Source organism: Apostichopus japonicus, chromosome 5, assembly GCF_037975245.1.
Source record: "Apostichopus japonicus isolate 1M-3 chromosome 5, ASM3797524v1, whole genome shotgun sequence".
Lineage (NCBI taxonomy): Eukaryota > Metazoa > Echinodermata > Holothuroidea > Aspidochirotida > Stichopodidae > Apostichopus > Apostichopus japonicus.
This window is the reverse complement of record NC_092565.1, coordinates 7,999,663-8,022,612: the sequence shown is the minus strand read 5'-3', so window position 1 is coordinate 8,022,612 and position 22,950 is coordinate 7,999,663. Positions and strand designations below refer to the sequence as shown.

The window sequence follows — 22,950 nt, the reverse complement described above, 5'->3', positions numbered from 1 at the left end:
GCAACCACCCCCTCCCCCCCTCGAGCATATTTTGTTTTGATGTCACAATAAAAGATCATCAATGCCTCAGCATATAGTCTAGTTGTACACTAACAGTCCACACTCAACCAACATGGTGAATGTTAATTATTTTTGTAGTGGAGCTCAAACATAAACCTTTCAAGATGATAATTTATTTTATATATGACTTACAGTGTGACATTCACTACTCATAATATTGCTTTCAACTTTTATTTTGCACAGATTTGGTTGTACTGACATTCTCATCTCTGACCACCAAGTGAGGGAGTATGTATGAAGTTAACAGAAGACTTCAGAAGACATGTCTAGACGATTTTCCTTGCAGTTAATTTGTTGTCGACAATAACCCTGTCTTGCACTTTAGTATATCACGAGAGAAAAATGTTGTCTGCTGCTACACGTTTAAGCAAAGATAGGCCGTTGACTTAACACTGCCAGTCGTTCGGTGGAATCTATAAATTTGGCATGTTGACGCGATGTGAAGCTCGAAATTCTTTATCACCTCATTACTTCATTGAATAACAAATGAGAATCCGTGTTACTTGGTTCTCGAAATTGTGTTCAAGATAAGTTCTCATATTAAAACATATCACCGACCATAGTCTGTTTCCTGTTGTATTTTTTTATTCGGTTAATGGAGTTCTTTATAAGTCTTAACGACGTACTCGTTGGATACATGAGAATCACCCATTTTATTTGTAATTTACAATAAAGATTAAATTTTTGGTGGTATCAAGTTTCACATTAAAGCATTATATAGGTATTCCTACTGTTTGAAGATTATCCGGGTGTGGAAAGCAGTTCAATAGGGGAATTCTATAGAGAAACTTTTTTTCCAGGTATTTACCAAACTCCAAAGAGAATGTTTCTCATGTGGATTATGAGAGTGTCAAGTACATATTGTTTGAAGAACAGTGACAGTAGTATCTCATTCTAATCAAGTAACACCTCCCTGCTTGAAGGTTGTTAATTAGAACAACGAACCTCTATCACTGGAATTGCCTCAGTTCAAATGCCATTTGTCTAAACAAAATGAATATGCTGCAGGCATGGGGGCAAGGGTGGGGGCATGGCCCTCCACCTTTTTGAGAGAGAAAACCTTGACTAGACTGTCGAGTGAGACAAATAAGAATGTGTAATAAAGTAAACAATAAAGTGGTAATGAAAGTCAAGAAACAAGTGTCAGGCCCGTACAGAAAGGGTTGGGGCAGTGATGGCATTTTCAAAGTCAGGTAAGTATCTTCCAGCCACCGCGGGGTTGTTATGAGCAAACAAAAGTAATTTGGAGATTATCGCATATAGGTCACGGACTTAACAAGACCCTTCCCTAGGACACAAATCGATAAGTTACTATCCCCCTCCCCCCTCCTTGCACTCAAAATTCTATGTATGGGCCTGAGTGTTGTATACAACATTGTCGATATCGTAAAAGCAATGTCGAAGAAGCCCAGAGGAAATCGAAACATTTCAAAGGGGTCTTGCAGTTCTTGCCAAAACTGACCCAAAATCAATTTCGCCCAAATGACGTAACAGGGAGTAATCGATGCTCAGGAGCCCAAATCTGCAACTCCCAGGTCCATATCTGCTTCCGTTCGGGAGATACGTGGTTCCAAAGGACCCGATAGAAATACGTGTTCTTTTTAAGTGCAAAATTTGGAAAACCCCCTCTTTTCAGCCCCCTCTCTTGTCCTCTCTGAAACACCCATCGACATTAAAATTACTCGTGGGGTAGAAGACACCCTTGTCTTTGTTATACACCAATTTCGTGTAATTATCTGACCGGGAAAGGCCTTTTTCGCTCAGTTTGCAACTTAAGAGGAACAATAGAAAAGCGAAAAACTTTTCGGGACAACAAAAGGTTTAAGCCCTTTGTTCGTCGTAAAAGTTTTTCGCTCTTCATTTTTCTTGATCGAGGTGAAAAAAATTGTTGTCGCAAAAGCGATAAATGTGTATCTTTTCTGGTAGTTCGCGACACGCTGATTACGAATCTGAAGTTTATTTTGGAATTGGGTGTTGTGTGGGGGCGTAGGAGGCAAAAAACCTGATTTTGACTTTTTTTTTGCCAAACCTGTTTTTGCCAAAATTTACCCAAAATCGACCGAAAATCGATTTCGCCTTAAATGACGTGACCGGGGATAAACGATGCTCAGGAGCCCAATCTGCAACTCCCAGGTCCATATCTACTTCCGTTAGGGAGATACGTGGTTCCAAAGGACCCGATAGAAATACGTGTTCTTTATAAGTGCAAAATTTGGAAAACCCCCTCTTTTCAGCCCCCTCTCATGTTCTCTCTGAAACACCCATCGACATTAAAATGAGTCGTGGGGTAGAAGACACCCTTGTCTTTGTTATACACCAATTTCGTGTAATTATCTGACCGGGAAAGGCCTTTTTCGCTCAGTTTGCAACTTAAGAGGAACAATAGAAAAGCGAAAAACTTTTCTGGACAACAAAAGGTTTAAGCCCTTTGTTCGTCGTAAAAGTTTTTCGCTCTTCATTTTTCTTGATCGAGGTGAAAAAAATTGTTGTCGCAAAAGCGATAAATGTGTATATTTTCTGGTAGTTCGCGACATGCTGATTACGAATCTGAAGTTTATTTTGGAATTGGGTGTTGTGTGGAGGCGTAGGAGGCAAAAAACCTGATTTTGACCTTTTTTTTGCCAAACCTGTTTTTGCCAAAATTTACCCAAAATCGACCGAAAATCGATTTCGCCCAAAATGACGTGACCGGGGATAAACGATGCTCAGGAGCCCAAATCTGCAACTCCCAGGTCCATATCTACTTCCGTTAGGGAGATACGTGGTTCCAAAGGACCCGATAGAAATACGTGTTCTTTATAAGTGCAAAATTTGGAAAACCCCCTCTTTTCAGCCCCCTCTCATGTTCTCTCTGAAACACCCATCGACATTAAAATGAGTCGTGGGGTAGAAGACACCCTTGTCTTTGTTATCCACCAATTTCGTGTAATTATCTGACCGGGAAAGGCTTTTTTCGCTCAGTTTGCAACTTAAGAGGAACAATAGAAAAGCGAAAAACTTTTCTGGACAACAAAAGGTTTAAGCCCTTTGTTCGTCGTAAAAGTTTTTCGCTCTTCATTTTTCTTGATCGAGGTGAAAAAAATTGTTGTCGCAAAAGCGATAAATGTATATATTTTCTGGTAGTTCGCGACATGCTGATTACGAATCTGAAGTTTATTTTGGAATTGGGTGTTGTGTGGAGGCGTAGGAGGCAAAAAACCTGATTTTGACCTTTTTTTTGCCAAACCTGTTTTTGCCAAAATTTACCCAAAATCGACCGAAAATCAATTTCGCCCAAATGACGTGACCGGGGGAAACCGATGCTCAGGAGCCCAAATATGCAACTTTCAGGTCCATATCTACTTCCGTTAGTGAGATACGTGGTCCCAAAGGACCCGATAGAAATACGTGTTCTTTATAAGTGCAAAATTTGGAAAACCCCCTCTTTTCAGCCCCCTCTCATGTTCTCTCTGAAACACCCATCGACATTAAAATGAGACGTGGAGTAGAAGACACTCTTGTCTTTGTAATACACCAATTTCGTGTAATTATCTTACCGGAAAAGGCTTTTTGTTTATATGATTTCTATGTTTTTTATAGTTCAGAGGAACAATAGAAAACCAAAAAACTTTTCGGGACAACAAACGGTTTTAAACCCTTGTTCGTCGTATAAGTTTTTCGGTCCTAATTTTTTTGAGATGAGAAAACTTTTTTGTCGCTGTCAGGGGGTCGATCAAAATAGCACTCTTAGTTGTACTACTTAAGGAATCTCTAATTATGTAACCGCAGTATCTCATTTGCATAAATGTGTGTGTAACAATAGACTTAATACTAGTAGTCATACCTTTAAATTCTTTGGGCGGTTTTTGGAATGTTGCCTCTGTGGAAAATTAGGCATAGAGATACTCACTTCGCTCACTGACGTCCCGCTGTAGAGATTGGGAGACGATTTGGTCGGAGACCAGCACAGTGAAAATGTTGTAATTTTTGAAAGTGAAGTCAACGTATTGTGAAAGTCAACGTATTGTGAAAGTCAACGTATTGTGAAAGTCAACTTATTGTGAAAGTCAACGTATTGTGAACGTCAACGTATTGTAAAAGACAACGTATTGCGTGAAGCAGGTTTTGGATTGGAGCCGTGACCTGTAAGTTTGTTTAAAAGATTATTATACTAAGTCACGGGGAATTAGAATTCGTGGATATCAATTTGCCGGGGATTAAATATTTCGGGTTTATTAATTCAAGGGAAATTAAAATTTGCGTTAATTGCTTTATGAGAAAATAAATTTGTGTACGAAAAGTACGGGACAAATTTACAAGTAATTGGCTTCTTTCACATAAAATGTGTATAATGTTATTTAAATTCTTGACATGTGTAAATTCAAGTTATTAGAAATTAACGAGTTTAAAATCTGTCGTTAAACAGGTGATTTAATTTTGGGAAGTCATTCGGCAACAGAAATTTTGCGATATGTATTTATGTTTCAATCATCTCCAAAAAGAATGTGCTGTAATGCGTATTACTATATGAAAATGTTAATACTGGAATATGGTTCAAAGGAATTAGATATTAGACAAATTCTTTCTTTTTAATTCATAGGGTGGTAGCTTGTAACCTGAGAATTAGGTCAGACATTGGCTGAGAGGCGACATGCGATGTTCCTTTCGACTGCTTGAGAGGCATAGATAGCTTTGAGACTTTATCCTGGAACTGGAGAGAAAGCCGTGTCGAGCCTAACCTGTATTATTCGTATTATTATTCATTTGTATTCTAAGTAGGCTATTATTGTAGGAGGCCTAAAGTAACTGATGGTTTCGTTTAATAAAGTAAATTTTTGTGTTTAAAACTCGTATCGCTTCTTTAATCGATTTTATGTGTCAGACCTGCACCTGTTCCAAGGACCTTGTAACAGTCGCAAAGGCGACAAATGTGTATCTTTTCTGGTAGTTCGCGACACGCTGATTACGAATCTGAAGTTTATTTTGGAATTGGGTGTTTTGTGGGGGGCAAAAAACCTGATTTGCAGTTTTTGCCAAACTTGGCCCCAAATCGATTTCGCCCAAATGACGTAACAGGGAGTAATCGATGCTCAGGAGCACAAATCTGCAGCTCCCACATATATATCTGCTTCCGTTTGGGAGATGCGTGGTCCCAAAGGACCCGATGGAAATAAGTCTACAATTTGGAAAACCCCCTCTTTTCAGCCCCTCTTGTCCTCTCTGAAACACCCATCGACAATAAAATTAGAAGAAACCCTTGTTTTTGTTATACACCAATTTCGTCTAATTATCTGACCGGGGAAGGCTCTTTGTCTATGTGATTTCTAATTTTTTCATTAATCATAAATCAGGTTTTTGCCCCCCCCCCCCACACCCCACCCAACACCCTATTCCAAAATTCCCAATTCTAAAACGTTATTTTGCTGCCCAGCTTTCTTCTGCCATATGGATGATGTATTTCCAATCAATGCATTGATAGTCACATACAGACTGCAGTATTAGATGTATCTTACACAGATCATTATATTGATTTTTGTTTCTTGTTTTTAATTCATTCATAAATTCACATCCATTGTTGTTTGTTGATCTACTTCAATAATTAAAAGATCTTTTTAAAGAGTTAGAACAGAATGACGGGGCCGTTTTCTATGCATCTTTATTCGTGTGCTGCTGTCAATATTAAACATGTTGGTCTTTTTTATCCAGATATGATGCATTTGCTTTTAAATTTTTTTATATACAAAACTGTATCAACATAGGCAAGTTACAACATTTTCAGGAACACTGTCATAAGTTTGAGATGCATGCCATGGCAGGAATGGGAGTAGAGGGTGGGGTGGGGGGATGGGTGGGGGGAGGAGGAGATAGATATATGTGTCATAAAGACACATCCCAGACATGGACAACAAACATAAGAAAGCAAAACTTGTTTGAAGTAAATCACTGTATTTCAAGACAAAGCTAAGCTGTTATATCAGGAAGGATGAACAAATATTTAAGGTATTGGAAGACAAAAGAACCCCCCACACAATTAATCATGATAATCATGCCTGTGATATGCTCAATAAAGAGTCCAATAAAGCATACGCTCACTGTAAAATTACTCAAAGCCCTGCAAAGTTGTATCCGACAATGTGTTCCACAACCTTCTGCTGCAAAGACTGTCAGCTGTCATTTTAGCAAGTCTATGCATCAATTTGATAAGAGAATAAAACAAATATGCTCCAAGGAAAACAAACCAAAAGGAATAGCATGTTTGCAAAAAGATAGGAAAATGGTGAAACAAGGTATGTTTTAATCCAATGATTGGGTAATAACGATGAAGAACAAAACATTACACTTAAAAGAAATATCAGTTTTAGTTTTCAGCCTCATATAAATGCATAAGCAGTTTCCATTCTCTCCCCCCCCCCCCACTTTCATTTCTATAGCGACATACTAAAATGTTGTCTAGATGAGCTCTACTTATGACACTTCAATTTGTTTTTATTGACACTTGTTATTTCGACAGGTTATAGTTGAATTAGCGAACAACATTATTAGTCTACTTCAGAAGGCAAAGATTGTTTGGCGCGAGGAATAATATTACATGAAAGTAAAAGTTATTTTGACATTGGTGCATGTAAATATAGTAACTGGCTTAAAAACACATTCATAGAATGTAATTTACATAAAGAACTTAGCATGCTATTATGATGAACTTATTATGATGAACTTATTATGATGAACTTATTATGATGAAGCTTAACAAATCACACCGACGTAGTTCCATTCCTTTTGCTAATAATTTCGACTGCAGGCATCACTACGACTCATCGATATGCTAACAGCCAGGTAATCTCAAAGTCGGTGATTTCCTTCACAATCTGAAACTTCGCTTCACCAGTTGTTTAATTTAGAAGAGGCTTTTCCAGATCAAGATAAATTCGTGCAGATTGCTAAACCAACAACAGATCAAGTTTAGATGTGTATACCTTATTATTATTATTTTTTTTTGGTCAAAATTACCAAGCCACTACAGAGAGCAGATATCAGATGTTGAAATTTTTTATAGAAACACAGTGATTTTCCTTCATCTTTACGAAAGCAAATTTAAATGGTATCCAGAAAGAAAAATGATTATTTCAGGATAAAGTTCTTTACAGGTGTTGCTATGGGACCAATTAACAGTGCTGCAAAGCATTATTTTTCTGTCCGTGCTCTGATGACATTCAAAAGGGGGAGAGTGCACCCTAATCTCAAATTACGTGATCCAAGAGATGTATTTCTCTTGCACAACTGTCAGTCAAATGGTTCGAACTGCTGTACTTTCAGGTCTCATAGCAGAAGTTCACCTACACTTACGAATGTATTATCTTTTTATAGATCTGAATAAAAAAATAAAATAAAGAAAACTGCAATTCAAGTCCGTAAGAACAATTCTGATCCAGAGTTATTGAGTTCATAAACAATGTAGATCGCCTGTTCTGTGAGAAGAATAAAAGCTGACCTAGATAAATTCAAGGCTATCGGTATATTAGTAGGGTATTTAGAATTAAAAATTTTTTAAATTCCATGGTTACTATAAACCACATGAGCAAGTTTGTAAAGATATCACAGCATCACTATTTTGCCAGACACCGAAGTTGACCCTCCAATGAAAGTTAAAGTTAAACTGCTTTAAAGCAATACTGATCTTGACATAAAAATCACCTGCTACTTAACAGTTGACAAAATAACTTGCATGCAATCTATTAACGATCACAGCAAGAGTAATTCATCACAGATACTTGCTCATGCGTATCAATCGCCTCACAAGGATCTTACGTTTACATTACAATGCCTGGCCGGGACTAGAGAGAATTTATTACTTGGGAATTTACCCGCGCATCCGATAGCAGACGTCCAATTAGAAGGAAAGCAGCCGAGACTTACATTAAACCCCATTATGTGACCTTGCATGCTTCGCAAACTCGCTCAAAGGAATGACTCCACTGATCTCTTGATGATGTCTGCGCTCTCGTATATTTCTTCCTCGGTGATGCACAGCGGTGGCGCAAATCTAATGATGTCACCGTGAGTAGGCTTGGCTAGCAGGCCGTTGTCCCTTAACTTCATACACATCTTCCAAGCATCGTAATCTGTTCAATAGAGAGGGAGAAGCAGCCAAACTTTATACACATCTCTTACCTAAAGATATATAGGGCTGGATGATCTAGAAAGGACACTCCCATGTGAACATTTTTATTTACTGCCTGATGAAAGTGGAACAAAATTCTAGGCATTCCTGTGAGATAATCCAACAATGATTTGATAAGGGGAAAAAGAAATCATTTGATCTCAGTATCTAACTTAAATGACAGACATCACACCTGTTTGCTCAAGTTCACTTATGACCAGTAACATTTCAATTAACTCAAACAAGTTGATGTAAAAATTGCATCCAAAATCTCACCGAGATGATTTAGTGTATGCTCTCCTTTTCATTCAGTTCTTTTAACCATACTTTTAAGGACTGAACCAGTGCTTATAAAGTATGTCAATTGCAATATGTGACCTTAGTTGATGGAAAAATTGGTAAATGTTTCAGTTTACTGCAAAAGCTACATGGTCAATTTTTATTTCAGCGAGTCTACTGGTTGAGCCTGCGACAACCTGGACTTTAAAGCAGCTTTAATGTCTGTGGCTTAAGTTTCCAATTTCTGTAATCATTTGAGTAAAGTATTAAAACAAGATTGCAAACAATCAAAGTAGGATGACCTGACATTAGGCCTTTTGTGCTTCCACCACCTATTATTTCCATCTACAGATATTTCCATCTACAAATATTTCCATCTACAAAATAGAACTGACAACTGTTAAGGAAGCTTGTATTACCCAGAACAACTGCAACTGCAAGTACAAATGCAATGTCCCATGGTATGAGTACCAGTAACACAGCTCCAAGCCCGAGTACTAGAATTTATATAGCACTGTTGTCTCTACAGTAGATTTACAAAATGCCCAAGTATGCATACAAGTACCAATCCATGATTGTGACAGGTAAATGTAACTATGCTAGAATATGGCTACCAGTATGGGACTCAATACAAGCCTGCTGCCTTATGGTATGAGTACACATACGAGTACCACACAGTGTGAGTACCATAACTACATATATAGCATTATAATCTCTAGATTTAAAGAAATGCCCAAGGACACATACAATTACAGATCCACGACCACAAGGTACCAATACCACTAACTATACTAGAGCAAGGGTACGAGGACTTGCGTTAAGTCGGTTGTTAAGTATGGCTCATGTTACTGACAGCGTTGATGCAAGTAGATCTTTACCTTTGGTTTCCTTGATGACAATCGCATTTAGTAAACCTTTTCCTCTGACCAATGTAACAATATCTTTATCCAGCTTCAGTAATTCACTTCTCAATATCTCTCCCATCTTCTGGGCATTCTCTGTCATATTTTCTTCAAGTAAGACCTGTCCAAGGAAGTAAAAAAAATATATATATATATATATATAGAAACACTTATATTAATCTGAATATTTTTGAAGTACTGCAGTTATGAAAACCCTAAACTTAATGGTAGCAATTGGTACTGACCAATAGGGAACAATAAAAGTGTCCATCAAAAAAATCGGATAATAAGATTACAAGCATTGCACAACAACATGACACGATCCGATATATATATATATATATATATATATGCAACATATACTGTGGGTGAATAGAACTTGACTTGTAGAATTTCTGGTGATTAAATTACTTGGTTCAAAAGGCACCAGGTGAAGAAAAATCCCAAAATGCACATATCCAGTATGTAGTACAGAAATATGAAATTTAACCAAATCTGGAAACAGCGAGGAGATACTTGATTTAAAAAATAAACAAAAGCTGTCACAACTTTATAGGGGATAGTTAAAGGCCATCAGCTTTGTTCTTTCTCAAAATTGCTTTAGTGACTTTTATTAAAGAGAGTAAAATTAATTACAATATTAGAACAAGTGAATGAAATTAACGTTCTACCTGAAAGTTACCAATACGACCAATTAATTGTTAGTTATCAATTAAATAATCAGGTCTTCTGTTGTTCCACTTCACTGTGCTTGCAAGAGCACATAACTAAAGAACAGATTTAACATACACAGAATGAGAAATGACAGAGCAACAAACACACACAAAAGGAATAAATAATTTACACCTTACAGAACAGGGTACAGCTGGAATGTATATCAAAGTACAGCAATGAGATAATACCTACCACACATGGCCAAAAATAACTAGTCTTAATGTCCACAAGGCAAGAGACATGTTAAGGAAAGTCTCGGCATAAAAAAAAAAACTGTCTATAAGACAGGATACTTTTAAAGAAAAGGCATCCAAGATAAAGCCTGGAAGAAAAACCAAAACAACAGACAAGGTACCTCAATTAACTGTACAGTCACTAATTAATAGGCTTCCAGTACACAGAGAATACATGCTTTCTCTAAGAAGGTATTCAAAAGACAAAGTTTAACAATCACAATTAACAACAGGTGTAAGAGCACAGAGAAAATCACAGCCACAAAGTCTGGCTATCAAAAGTCTATTGATATTCAATGAACTCTCAATGCAAGGAATGTATGAATAGTCATTAGCTGTCATGCCTACCTATGAATAGTCATGAACAATCACCAGTAATCGCCTTATTATCAGTTATCTGTGCATAAGGCTATATCCTACAAAATGTGCATGCCATGAACAAAATAACACACTTCATACACATATGTCCTTCACAAAAAGGAACATTTCCGATGGATCCTGCCAAAAAGGATGTGGTTAATCGAGTGAACTATTCACTCAAAATTGGGACAATTTTCTATAAATTGAACGTTCGTATCCTGCTTCAAAGCAATTGTACAGGCAGTATGTACAATATGAATATCATGTGTTCTATCAGACAAATTATACTAACCTGTTCATGCTGTCAGAAGGAGTGCTTTGAAGCAAGTTTACAGTACTTGTGAGATATATGTTTCCACCATTGACAGACTCATTTAGTACTCATAAATGGTCCAAATTTAAGAATGACAAGTACTCAACATGACATATAAAAAATATATGGTTCTAAGTTTAATTTATCTCCTTTATTGATGCCCCTACATAACTTTACCTCTAAGGCCACCTTTGCAACTCTACACGCGATGGGATTACCACCGTACGTGGATCCATGCTCTCCTGGTTTAATGGTTAACATCACCTCATCATTGGCTAGTACTGCTGAAACCTACAAACAGAAGAATAATAAATGTCACATTCAAATCTCAACAGGAAAACAATGAAGTATCAAGCTGAGCTTTCAAAATTTGGTGCAGCTTTCATGATTATTTGCAATGAGAGCTTAGCCCTCATTGTATTGTATAAAAACCTACAATATTGTTCTAGATATTAGCAAACGGTGTTTCACAAGAGTCCCAGAATGATACAAAAATGTTGAAAGAGGAAGGCCTGTTGGTTCGACGCGGAACCACACTGGTGACCTCTCAATATACATGCTTCGGGCTGTAACAACGGAGATATTATTTATGTATGTATGTATGTATTTCAGATCCTCCTGCAAGCAGGAACCCGCGAAGAAGCCTCACTGGCTTATCAAAGCTGCAAGCTGACCGAAGTCAGTCTCTTAAATTCATATTTAACGTCCATGATTATGAATTTTCAATTGTCAACAACTCTGTAATTGGATGACATACATTAATCTTGGAGTGACTCGAACTGATTAAGCCCTACTAGTTGAGTGGCAATCTTTATCAACAATTTCAAGTAACATAATAACCAGAAGCAAAAGTACCTTCCATAACATGTGTCCAGCAAACGGACCAGTTTGATTTGATACAATGCAGAAATTTATAAACCAAAAATATTTACGTTTAACAGGCACACTAACAAATGGATTCACACAGTAACTGTTAAGAGCATTTATGCCACAGCTGGGAGCAAATATGCATATTTTCATAATTTCAAAAATAAATATTAGTGGCTTAACTAGAGACGTACCGGGTACATGCCTCCGGAAAGGGCTTTTCCCAGGATCAACATATCTGGCTTGACATTCTCGTGGTCCACGCAAAGGAACTTTCCTGTCCTTGCTAGCCCAGTCTGTATCTCGTCAGCGATAAATAAAACCTGTGCAAGCAAGAATTAAGATGAACAAAAAATGAAGATAAAAAAAAGATGAAATTTGAGGTAGCTGGTTGCTTTCATGACAAATTTCACCTCCCAAAAGTTTGTAGTGTAATCATTTAAAAAAAAAATCTATGCAGTTTGTAGTGCAGTAATTTATACAACCTTTATCAACAGTTTCCCTTCTCTTCCCAAAAAGGTGCACCAGCAGCATTGTTATGAATGCAGGATTCTGCGCCCAGGATGCAGTGATTAAGCCAGGGACGAAATATATTCAAGCTGCTAGCGTCCGATGGAAGCAACCATATGTTTTTGAGAAACAAACCACAAGTGACCACACTCACAACTAGGCCTATGCCAATCGGAACTAAACACATTGTGAATGAACATCTTTCTTTCTTTTCAACAAACAACCACTTCTTCTAAAAAAAAAATGAAATTTCTTCCAACCCTACAGATAATTGTTTAAAAACAAATAAAATCATAATGAATCAACTGCGCGTTGGTTCGGTGCAGTGCTAACATTTTCTATTACTGAGATTTCATGCTAAAATAACCCAATGATGGTTTTCCATATTTCTCGTGAATTGATTGGCTTATAGTCCCTTACCCATTGTCGTGTGTAAACTACTGGATTCCATGCATCGTCAAAAGTAGCCATTGAAGTTTGAGATATCGACAGTGCGTAAAGAGTTTTTCATTCATACTTAGTAAAGATTCCTAAATCCTATTGGTCCATTCAGGTCAGCTGACCGTGGTTAATCCTGTGAGTAACGCACGGTAAAATTACGGGGCACCACTTTAATAAAATCTTTGGTTATATGTAACCAAAACTGTTTTGTTTTAAGATTTTTCCTCCACACAAATGGTAGTGTATGAATGAATGGGGTTAATCAATGGTGTAGCATGCGTTACTCACATGATTAATGCACTCCGGGTGTTAATGCTATCGCTGGATGCACTCGGGCTCCGCCCTCGTGCATCGCTTGCATTATCCCCCGATCGTACATTAATCCTGTGAGTAACGCACGCTAGACCGTTGATTAACCCCTTATTCACATACTATAATTTATAATTTAGTTGGTTGTTTGGAAATACTGCAAAGCATCCAGGGTGAATGATGGTTCTACTTGAATACCGACATTCACAGCGTATATGCACACAGCATTTGAAGGGCTCAGTTAAATTAGTTAAAAATTTAATTTATTAGTATGCTGGCATTTTTTGACTAGACACTGGTTTAATTTGATTCCCGACAATCACAGCCTACAACATAACCATAGACTCTTTGCATTGGAGTTGTATACCGTACAGCAGTGTGCATTGCATGCCATCCAGGCCTGCACATATGGTATCTAGTCTACAGCCAAAATTTGTACTCACATGCCCGCGTATTATCAGGGTCATAATAACTAAGTATTGTGTGTTCCTACAGAGGTATTTTAAGGGTATGTTTTCATGGAGGACATCAGGCCTAGACGCAAGTTTTCACTGAGCCTACCCAAACAATTTTAAGATGCCTCATCTCGTGGACGCAGGTATTAAAATCCCAGTGACAAATACTGCACTAGACTTCAAAATGAAACAGATCATACAAACATGATTATCTCTGTTCAACATTTGTTGAGACATCAATGCAACAAACTGAAGTTACATTGTGAATTGTCTAAGCTGGAAGGGAGACACAAACCAACCATCCCTACTGGTCTATGTGCGAGATAACAGTCACAAACTCCTCCCATCCCCCCACCCCTCCCTTGCTGAATAAAAACTATTGAACCTCCTAACATGAACCAATGATAGCGTTGGTTTCGGTAGCAACACTGTTGACCGATAAACAGTTGTATACTTACATTATGCTTGGTGCAGATGTCCCTGACGCCCTTCATGTACCCCTCATGGGGAACGTAAACTCCAGCCTCTCCCTGTATGGGCTCTATCATAAAAGCTACAACATTTGGGTCTTGGCACGCTTTCTAGAAATAGAAACATTTCAAACCAAACATATTATTGTTAACAACAAGTAGCAATGCTCAAGGGATGGTCCACATTCTCTAAATTGATACATGGTACCAACTTGCAGAAAAAAAGAAAATATCACATGCCAAGGCAAATTTTTAAACGGTGGTCATCCAAGACATCCATACTTTTATTCAGAGGACCAAAGTTCCTTTCGAGGCCGTCCCTCGAACAAGTGGCCATGTCTTTTGTTAGAATGTGAATTTTGGTGTGAAATATCTAAATTTACACGGCTTGTTTGAACAAGACATTTGGGCACAATGTTTGACCAACTACACATAAATATTTTAATTAACATGGTGCAGATTGAACACAGTTATCTGACAATTTGTGCTATTTCTTTTGGGCTTCATGGGTCAGTGTTAAGTCAAACTAGTTTCAGTTCATTCTTATGTAATTGCAAAGTCGAAAGAAATGAGAATAGAACAGTTATTGGTACTTAATTACTCAGGGTTGGGTAGTAAAAAACCTTTAGGTGTGGTCACTGTTCTGCAAGGCATCTTTGCAATCAAGTCGTATAGCCATTAGTAGTAGGTATATAGTAGTTTTAAAACGCAGTTACTGAAGTTAACCATGGGGGTCAATGATCTCTTTACTGTACTCTTAGGGGGTTTATAGAATACTTCTTTGTTCAATCCACACAACTGCATCGGGAGTGTGTCTCCATTTGGATGCTGCTGGTTTGAGAGAGGTGGGCAATACTTCAGCATTACTGGGCTTGTCAGACAGACAACAAGCTTTTCAGACAGTCAACCATGCATATTCACTTGGATGAGTTTAACATGTTAATTATTATAAAGTTGGAGAAGCATAAATTAAAGAGATGTCAACTTCAAGTTAAACAGTCAGACATTTGAACACAATAAAACAGGTACTACCCATATTACAACTGAACGTCATAATATATTTGTGATATCATACGGACTGGGATTTCAACATACTAGTAAAAAGGAAATGTCGAACATTCTAAAGTGAGTTTACCATATAAGATAAGAGGGCCCCAAATTACACTCCACAAATGGTTTGTGAGCAAATACTAAACAGGATGGCTATTTGGAACAAGTTCTCCTGCTAAATGCTAAATGTTTCATTAATTAGATGACCTGCTAATTCCTTACCAATGTGCTCTGCAGCCTGTAATAAATTTTAAATTTGGATCATAGTAACCTCTTTGTGCAAACGGAACAACAACAAAAATGAGGGTATATTCATTTAACCGTTCAAAAGTGATGCAGTTTCCTGATAAATACTAGAATTGCTTATTACATTTATTGCAAATTAAATTTCATACAGTTATGAATAAACAGGGTTGGTTGTCATGTACACTCTAGTCGCATCTTATGTAGAAAATCATAATTATTTTCTGTTCTTTTTCTGTTAATGTGCCATACAATTCTTAACCAGTCAATATGATACATGGTAACTGCTAATTACTCATTGTCATTGAGGTTTTCATTAGACAATATTTGATGTGATATCATATATGTTTATTTTTTTATGTTCAAACCATTGCATTTCATGTATTAAAGATGTAAAATTGATAGACCAATATTACAGACTGGTTGTACAATATGTTACCTTACCTGTCATTATTTTTTTGTTGTCCAAAGTTTGGTGGATGCAACCTAAAAAACTTTTGGGCCTATGTGCCATTATTAACTATTAACTAATTATTAAATATTAACTATTAACTATTTACTATTAATTATAAATTATTAACTATTAACTAATTAACTATTAACTAATTATTAACTATTTACATTCTTGCACATGTGTGTTTCTACTTTACACAGTACAGGACACAACCTATAAGTCAATTCTTTTTAAGGAAACTCATTCAGTTTTATTCCAAACCTACCAGGTCATATAAGATTGGTATTCATTTTCAAAGGCTAAACTTAGTAAGCAAGCAACTGTATAGACTGGCTGCTATATGAATGTTACTGTGGTAACAGGGAGTGCCACATGTTACCAATTTTGAGATTGTGATTACAGAGGGACAAACTACTTGACTTTTTACATAAGTTTACTATCATACCAGGTCAGAGTCAAAGTACTATCACCTGAGAAAAAGTTCACATGCCATAACTATGTTCATTTTGTTTAACAAAGGAGAAAAACAAACTTACTTGGGAGCTATATTAAGCAGTAAACTCACCCACCTTTACAATTGTTTATTAAACTCAGACATGTTACATTGGAGGGATTGTAAAAGGATCAGCTCTTTGTTATATGTAATAGACTACTCCCTGCCTGAAGAGGAGAGTGGTTTATGCTTGAAGCTTCCCCTGTGCATACATTATATGTTTGTGTTTGTATTGTAAATGGCATGTGGAGACAACCTAAGGATGGATCAAAGTAAGATATTTAACTTCCCTCTCCCCATGCCACTTTTACTCCTCCTCCTTCCTCCATTTATCTTTTAAGATACTCACTTCCAAGGCATTGAGATCGCTGTATGGAATAATTTCAAAGCCAGGAATGAATGGACCGAACCCCTCATAACAATCTGGATCGGTCGAGCTGGAACAAGCGGCAAGAGTACGACCCCAGAAGTTCCCCTCTGCAACGATGATCTTCGCTTGATTTTTGGGAACACCCTTAACATTATATCCCCACTTCCTGGCCAGTTTACAAGCAGTCTCCCCGCCTTCAACACCTGACAAAATAAACAACAGATATATACTTTTGGTTACCCTGTTTGTGAAATAATTCGGCAAAAATTATTACCATCAGATGGAACAAAGTATGAGTTTTTATTTGTACTCTCATTTATTGTATATAGTTTACCTGTGTTTCACAAAATAGTTTGTCCAGTGTCCAACTATCCATTCTTATGTACTTACATGCAGTAATATGATGATAATGTCGAAGTTCAACCACACTCATCCTCAGTGCTCAACCATTACCCTCTCTTTTTAAACTTGAAGGGTTGCCCTATTCCAATATCATGGAATAGTGGGGAACCCCCAATTTCTGTTTGTGTACGGATTACAAGTTTAATCCATGTGCGAATGTGTTAATCTAATATTGTACGTCAAGTATGAATAAAGGATGGTGTGGGATGCTTTTTTCAAAGGTTTGTGCTTTTCTTTTTTAAAGTGTACGTTAAAAAACAAAAGCCCTAATATAGCGTGTTATATTTTTATATATTTTTTATAACCGTGCGTGTAAGAGTATGTACATAGCCTAGGCTATGCATATTGAATGTATGACATTGACAGTCTTGTAACTAAGTGCTTTTAACAGTAGATGAAAGTTGAGGAAAATCCCGGTTGTAGTTAAGATACCAGGATTCATGTTGCAACACTACCGGTTGTGTGAAATTGCACTACAGCACAACACTAGTTGCATTAGATACTTTAAATAAAGTGTTTACTATGTTAAAGATCTTGATATACATGCCTTTTATCTTATTGTGATATAGCCCCATCGTAACTTTTAGTTCGCAATGTCAGAGCTGTATGTCTCACCCTGACGATATCTACAAAAACTTCTCCACAAGTCACAAAAGATCTGATGCACAAATGCAAACAGAGCTGGCATCTCCATTTTGGACAGTTTTGCAATTTTCAATATTAACAGTCCATGAACAATTTTGATGGGGTTATAAGTTAGAGACACAGACAAAGCGATGCTCATTTCCTTAAATGGAAAGTAGGTCAGTACAAAATTTGAAATATCCATGGCAACTAATACTTACCCGTGTTCATTGGAAGAAGCTTATCAAAGCCACACAGCTTGGTGACATACTCTTCATATTCTCCAAGCTGGTCATTGTAGAATGCCCTTGAGGTAAGACAGAGTGTCTCTGCCTGATCCTGTAACGCTTGGACAATCTTTGGATGGCAATGACCTTGGTTGACAGCACTGTATGCACTGAGAAAGTCAAAATACCTCTTGCCCTCAACATCCCATAGAAAAACACCTACAGAAACAAAACAAAAAAAACAGGAAACTACAACATTTGTATTTAAGTCTAGTAATCTGCTCCGGACTCTGGAAGGATAAAAATAATGAGCTGGAAATCAAAGGAGGGGAACAGGAGGGGGATGGGAGGGTGAGGAGGGGGGGTAGAGGTATCATCAAAGGTCTACTAAAACTTGGTTGATACTGCTAGTAGATGAAATAGTGTTATTGTAGAGGGAGACATTTAACAGAGGAGAGTAATATAATATCAAGTTTTATGACTGAAAGGCTTTCTAGAAATGTTATGCAATATCACCTTCTTCATTTCATGTCCCTTTCGGATCAATGTAAGCTGTTGGTTATGGTATTTACCTTTTCCTTTGGCCAGTGCTACAGGCAGGGGGTGGTAGTTATGCGCACCGTATTTGTCCTCACGTGCATAAATCTGATCAGGGGTCAGTTTCAGTGAGGGCGCTGCAGCAGTTGCAGTACTGCGATGGCGAGCAGATGAGCTTCCCCACCTTACAAGTTGTGTTGAGAATCTTGATAACATGATTTCACCTGGAGAAAATAACATACAATAAAACATTGTAGGATTGTTGAAACCTCCCTATCAACATCACTTTGAGTATCCAGACAGTCTTTTGTAAACATTTACGGTTAAAGTAAACACTCTTCTCTGAGTTCTGTTTAATACCCTTTGGCTATGTAAATGTATGTCTAAAGTCAACAAAATCTTAAAATATGACATGAAATATTGCAATAGACTAAAAATTATTGTTATTGAGGGGATTGTCACATACAAGAGAGATGGAAAAGATAACTAAATGTTCCACACTGTCTGGTTGTATATTTGAACAAAGATATGAGCGCATCAGGGTCATAGAAATGATAAATCAATTGAAGTAATTTGTTATCAACCAAACAGATGCAAACTGCTGGTTAAGTATCAGAAATAATTTAAGACAATAACAATTCTGCTTCAATAAGCAAGTTTGCAGTTTGCACCATGGAGGAGTATTGTACAATAGGTCAAAAGGTCAATCCGTATCAGTACAAAACTATTAATCAATGGTTATCCTATACTCTCTATACCGCTCTGGATGAACCTGCTACTCAGGTTGCCAGGGCGATTTCAAAATGCAAATCAATCAATGAGCATGATCTAGAATCAGTTTAGCAAAGCTTACTGGAGGCTTTTTAGTACAGACAGGTCTTAATAGGTCATCAGTATTGATCCAAACAAAGCTAAAATTTACAAAAAAAGGTCACTCATGTCAAACCTAATCTTCCTAACATACCCATCCCTCTCTGAGACATTTCATCATCTAAGTTTGAACTACTAAATGACAAGACCAAATACAGAGAGTCAGAAAGTTTCAGAGAAATCCATCCCTGCAATCTTTATGCTGTAGGTACTGTACAATACAGTAGCATAATAAGAAATGGATTCACTGTTGAATGACCTTTAACATTTTGATGTTCAAACAATAAAGAACACAATGTATGCAACAGGGATATAGGTAACGCCACAGTTGTCTGTATACTTTAGACACAGCCGAACTGAACATCACAGGAGATGAAACTGCCACGATCAATAAAGGATTTAAATTTGTTAAATATTTATTACTTAACATCTTGGATTGCATTAGAAAAAAAGCTTCCTTTCAGTTACCACTTAAATTAATGGTGTTTGAAAGTATTTGAAGGCATTCCCTATTGCCTCCAACCTTTATGAGACTGAAAGGTTCTGACGATACTTTGAAGTTTGCACCTCATTTTATTCATATAACATTATTCAACTGATTAATAGTAAAGTGATAAAATATCAATATCAATAAAGAAGGGCACCTTTAGTGACATGAGTAGTACGTATTAATGGGGAATAGAATCATACTTAGTCATTAAACTACAGCTCAAAAACAAATTGTGACTTTCCAGTAAAGATAAGATCAGTGGCGAGTGTAAGTTCCAAGGAAAAGCTTGTATTTCCAGTAGGATATGTTTAACAAAGATGAGAGATGTCAAATCAACATCTTTATCTCAGGGAGGTACGTGGAAAAGTGGTTTAGAATTCCCTTTCTCGGAAATCCTAAAAACAAAGGCCTGGTTATTCATGACTCAGACTGAGGAGTACACTGGAAGTACCACGAAAAGTGAGGGCTCACTATTGAAAGAGCGAAAACTATCGTGATTGTATTGCATGCATCACTACATACCCAAGACAGTTGAAGAGTGCTGTGGACTTGGCAGATAAACCTTCTTGAATTTCAAATGACATACAATAACAGGATTTGGAATTAGAGGGCCAAAGAGTTAGGACTTAACTTCCCTACAGTAAAAATGGACCCCAAAGACCCAACACCTGAGAGATACCACATAATCAAATATTGTTGATGTAGGGGCAGTGGGGGGGGGGAGTTGATCATTGAAGGTTGAATTTGATGTGGAACAGTCCAAGGCTATGCTAGCCTAAGGCCTAAGCTATGCCAATACATTCAGCTACAACTTACTAACATTCATTAGGCCTAGGTTTTTACTAGGTTAGGCGTAGGTTCTGAATTATGACTTGGCTTAAAGGTCAGGCTTAGCCTAATTCGACTATGCCTGCCAACTGTAGTCTAGCCTATGGTCTGGATTGCATACAGGCCTAGGCTAGGCCTAGTTTTTAAATATGTTCTTACCTCAATTCGCATTCACCTCAAGTTACTATCAGCTTGATATTGCAGCACTTTCTGTTTGCAACTTCCAGATCGCTGATATGAATATGGCGACGAATAAAATATTGACAGCGAAGCAAGCTTTGATTCAGGTCACCTCTTCAGCGCGGATAACAACAGTTATTGCATGATATGAGTTGACATGTGTGATATGCATTATGCTGTGTGCTTGCATCATGGATGAATTTGATTGGAGGATAAGGACACACCGACAATCATGCAACAAAATACCGGCACATTTTTTGGCCCAGAGCCAGATGGCTCATCAACTGTTTGGCCATATCAAAGAATGGAACAATAGATTTATTCCGGAAGACAATCACTGGCGGATCCAGTGCCTTTGTTTGGGAGAGGCCAAAGTGGCATTAGAGTGATATGGGGGAGGGGTCTAAGGGGAGGGGTTTCCCCCTCCCCTTTGGAAAATTTTCTATTGCTGAATGCCCTCAGATGCAATTTGGTGCGACAAAAGTGTACAATGGTGATGTTAATTTACTTCTAAAAAAAATGTTTCCCAGGTGTAATTTTCTAAAATATTTATAAAACAAAGTTGGGATCATGCATCTTTCTCAAGAAATTTTATTTCTCATAGGTTATACATTTCTTACAACCAGCCTGTAACTGCAAAATGGTGTTAAATTGTAAATCCTCATGCTCATACATTAAAATAGCTCACAACTCTTGAGAAGGCAAATGCTGGTCCATGCCTACGAATCGCCGTCCTGGGGGAGGGGTATAAGGGGAGGGGGTGTCCCCCTCCCCATTTGAATTTTTTTGAATCCTGGTGATGCCTACATGTAAAATGGTGGCACTTAGAAAGGCTTTTTCTGAGAAATATGCATTTTTTTTGTGTGTAACATCAATAAATTGAATAGTAGGTGATAATTCATTCTTTCCCGTGGCATGAAAATGTTCGCTGCTCGCCCCAATGAAAGAATTATAGGCTAATTTGAGGTTCAAATGATGATGTAAAGGAGGTTTTATACTCTATTATGCCGCTAAATGCTAAAGAAATGATGGTTGCTAAGTCAAAATTTGATGCAAATTTTTTATGTATACTTGACAATTACAATGCGGTTTTTTCGGACGCTTGTGCGGGTCAGCGGGTTTGTGTGTTAGAATGCGGGTCTAATTCCCGCGAATTGCGGGTCAGTTGGGAGCTCTGCATTTAATTTTAAACCAGAAAACGAAAAGGTTTAGACTAGTCTACCACTGCTATTCCTCTCGATTTTTTTAATTTCCAATCATATGATTTAGCGGATGTTCGGAAACACTTTTTGGCTCACCTTTGGGGGGGGGGCCTGGCCCCCCTTGGCCCCCCTTGGATCCGCCAGTGCCGGAAGTCATAGTTCCATAACTGTCCATAACAACTCCAAGGTTCCATGCTGATGATGATCACACAGTCAGTATCGATACAACTTACAAGGGGGCTGCCATGGGGTTGAGAGCGGATCAGCCTCAGTTGGTTGTTTGGTTTTTCGTACCCATGGGTTCTTTCCTGGGTGACTTTAAGTTTCTTAAAATATACCATGCTACCCGGGCCAGTCAGTGGCAGCTCCCTGCATGGTTCAAGGTGTACTATTCTCTTTTTTTTCAGAAAACTGTTATGCATGTTTTTGTCAGAGAATCATTCAAGCTGACATTCAACACCAACGTAAAGTGGGAAACTCATATGCCTTGTAACTTGTAACGATTTTCAAGTTTGCGCACATGATGTGGTGGCACAGTTGGGGAGGGGTGCTGTATATAGTCTGTATGAGAGGGAGATACGGCCCTGTGCCCCACCATACGGGCCTGCACTTAACTATATACTGCCCTAAAATCCAGTTATGTGCAGTGCGGCTGCTGAAAGACGTCTGATGGAGGACCTCTGACTTTTCCTTTATCATAGTAATTGTAATGGGTATAGTGGGTACATATTTCGGTGGGGAAGACGTTTAATATCTCAAAGTACGAAGGTACCATATCATAGTGTATCACCAATCTAAGGAGGGGCATGCATCACATCCCTACAATCCCTATGCCGGTACGGTGTTACGTTTCTTTTCCCGGCTTCGTTTATTGGAAAGGTGGTTGGGTGGGAGAGGTTTATTTCGTCAAAGTACAAAGGTAGTGGTATA

At 37.8% G+C, this 22,950-nt stretch overlaps 1 protein-coding gene and 1 long non-coding RNA gene across 3 annotated transcripts; one reads left to right on the top strand and one right to left on the bottom strand.

The window, feature by feature from the left end:
* The first annotated feature begins 3,294 nt into the window (after window positions 1-3,294).
* Window positions 3,295-6,257, top strand: LOC139967503 (uncharacterized). Its single transcript, XR_011793021.1, has 2 exons — window positions 3,295-4,184; window positions 4,640-6,257. It is a non-coding gene; the product is annotated as an uncharacterized lncRNA (long non-coding RNA).
* On the bottom strand, window positions 5,966-20,998 carry LOC139967502 (ornithine aminotransferase, mitochondrial-like). Of its 2 annotated transcripts, none has more exons than XM_071971382.1 (9): window positions 20,814-20,998; window positions 18,486-18,674; window positions 17,908-18,132; window positions 16,640-16,863; window positions 14,039-14,161; window positions 12,060-12,188; window positions 11,176-11,289; window positions 9,355-9,499; window positions 5,966-8,159 (listed from the first exon to the last, which is right to left on the bottom strand). In XM_071971382.1, exons 2-9 carry the CDS (start codon window positions 18,664-18,666, stop codon window positions 7,996-7,998), a joined length of 1,305 nt encoding a protein of 434 aa, XP_071827483.1. In that variant the 5' UTR covers window positions 18,667-18,674; window positions 20,814-20,998; the 3' UTR covers window positions 5,966-7,995. The 2 variants fall into 2 exon arrangements, with proteins under 2 accessions (XP_071827483.1, XP_071827482.1); XM_071971381.1 differs by having other exon boundaries at window positions 20,798-20,997.
* Window positions 20,999-22,950: the final 1,952 nt, after the last annotated feature.

What these genes read in the sequence shown, in the direction of transcription:
- LOC139967502 (XM_071971382.1), bottom strand. Translation starts at nt 18,666, where the DNA reads ATGTTATCAAGATTCTCAACACAACTTGTAAGGTGGGGAAGCTCATCT. An exon ending in AGCACTGGCCAAAGGAAAAG is followed by an intron (nt 18,133 to 18,485) that starts GTAAATACCATA and finishes TTGTTTCTGTAG; the next exon opens with GTGTTTTTCTATGGGATGTT. An exon ending in GCGATCTCAATGCCTTGGAA is followed by an intron (nt 14,162 to 16,639) that starts GTGAGTATCTTA and finishes TTCTATTTCTAG; the next exon opens with AAAGCGTGCCAAGACCCAAA.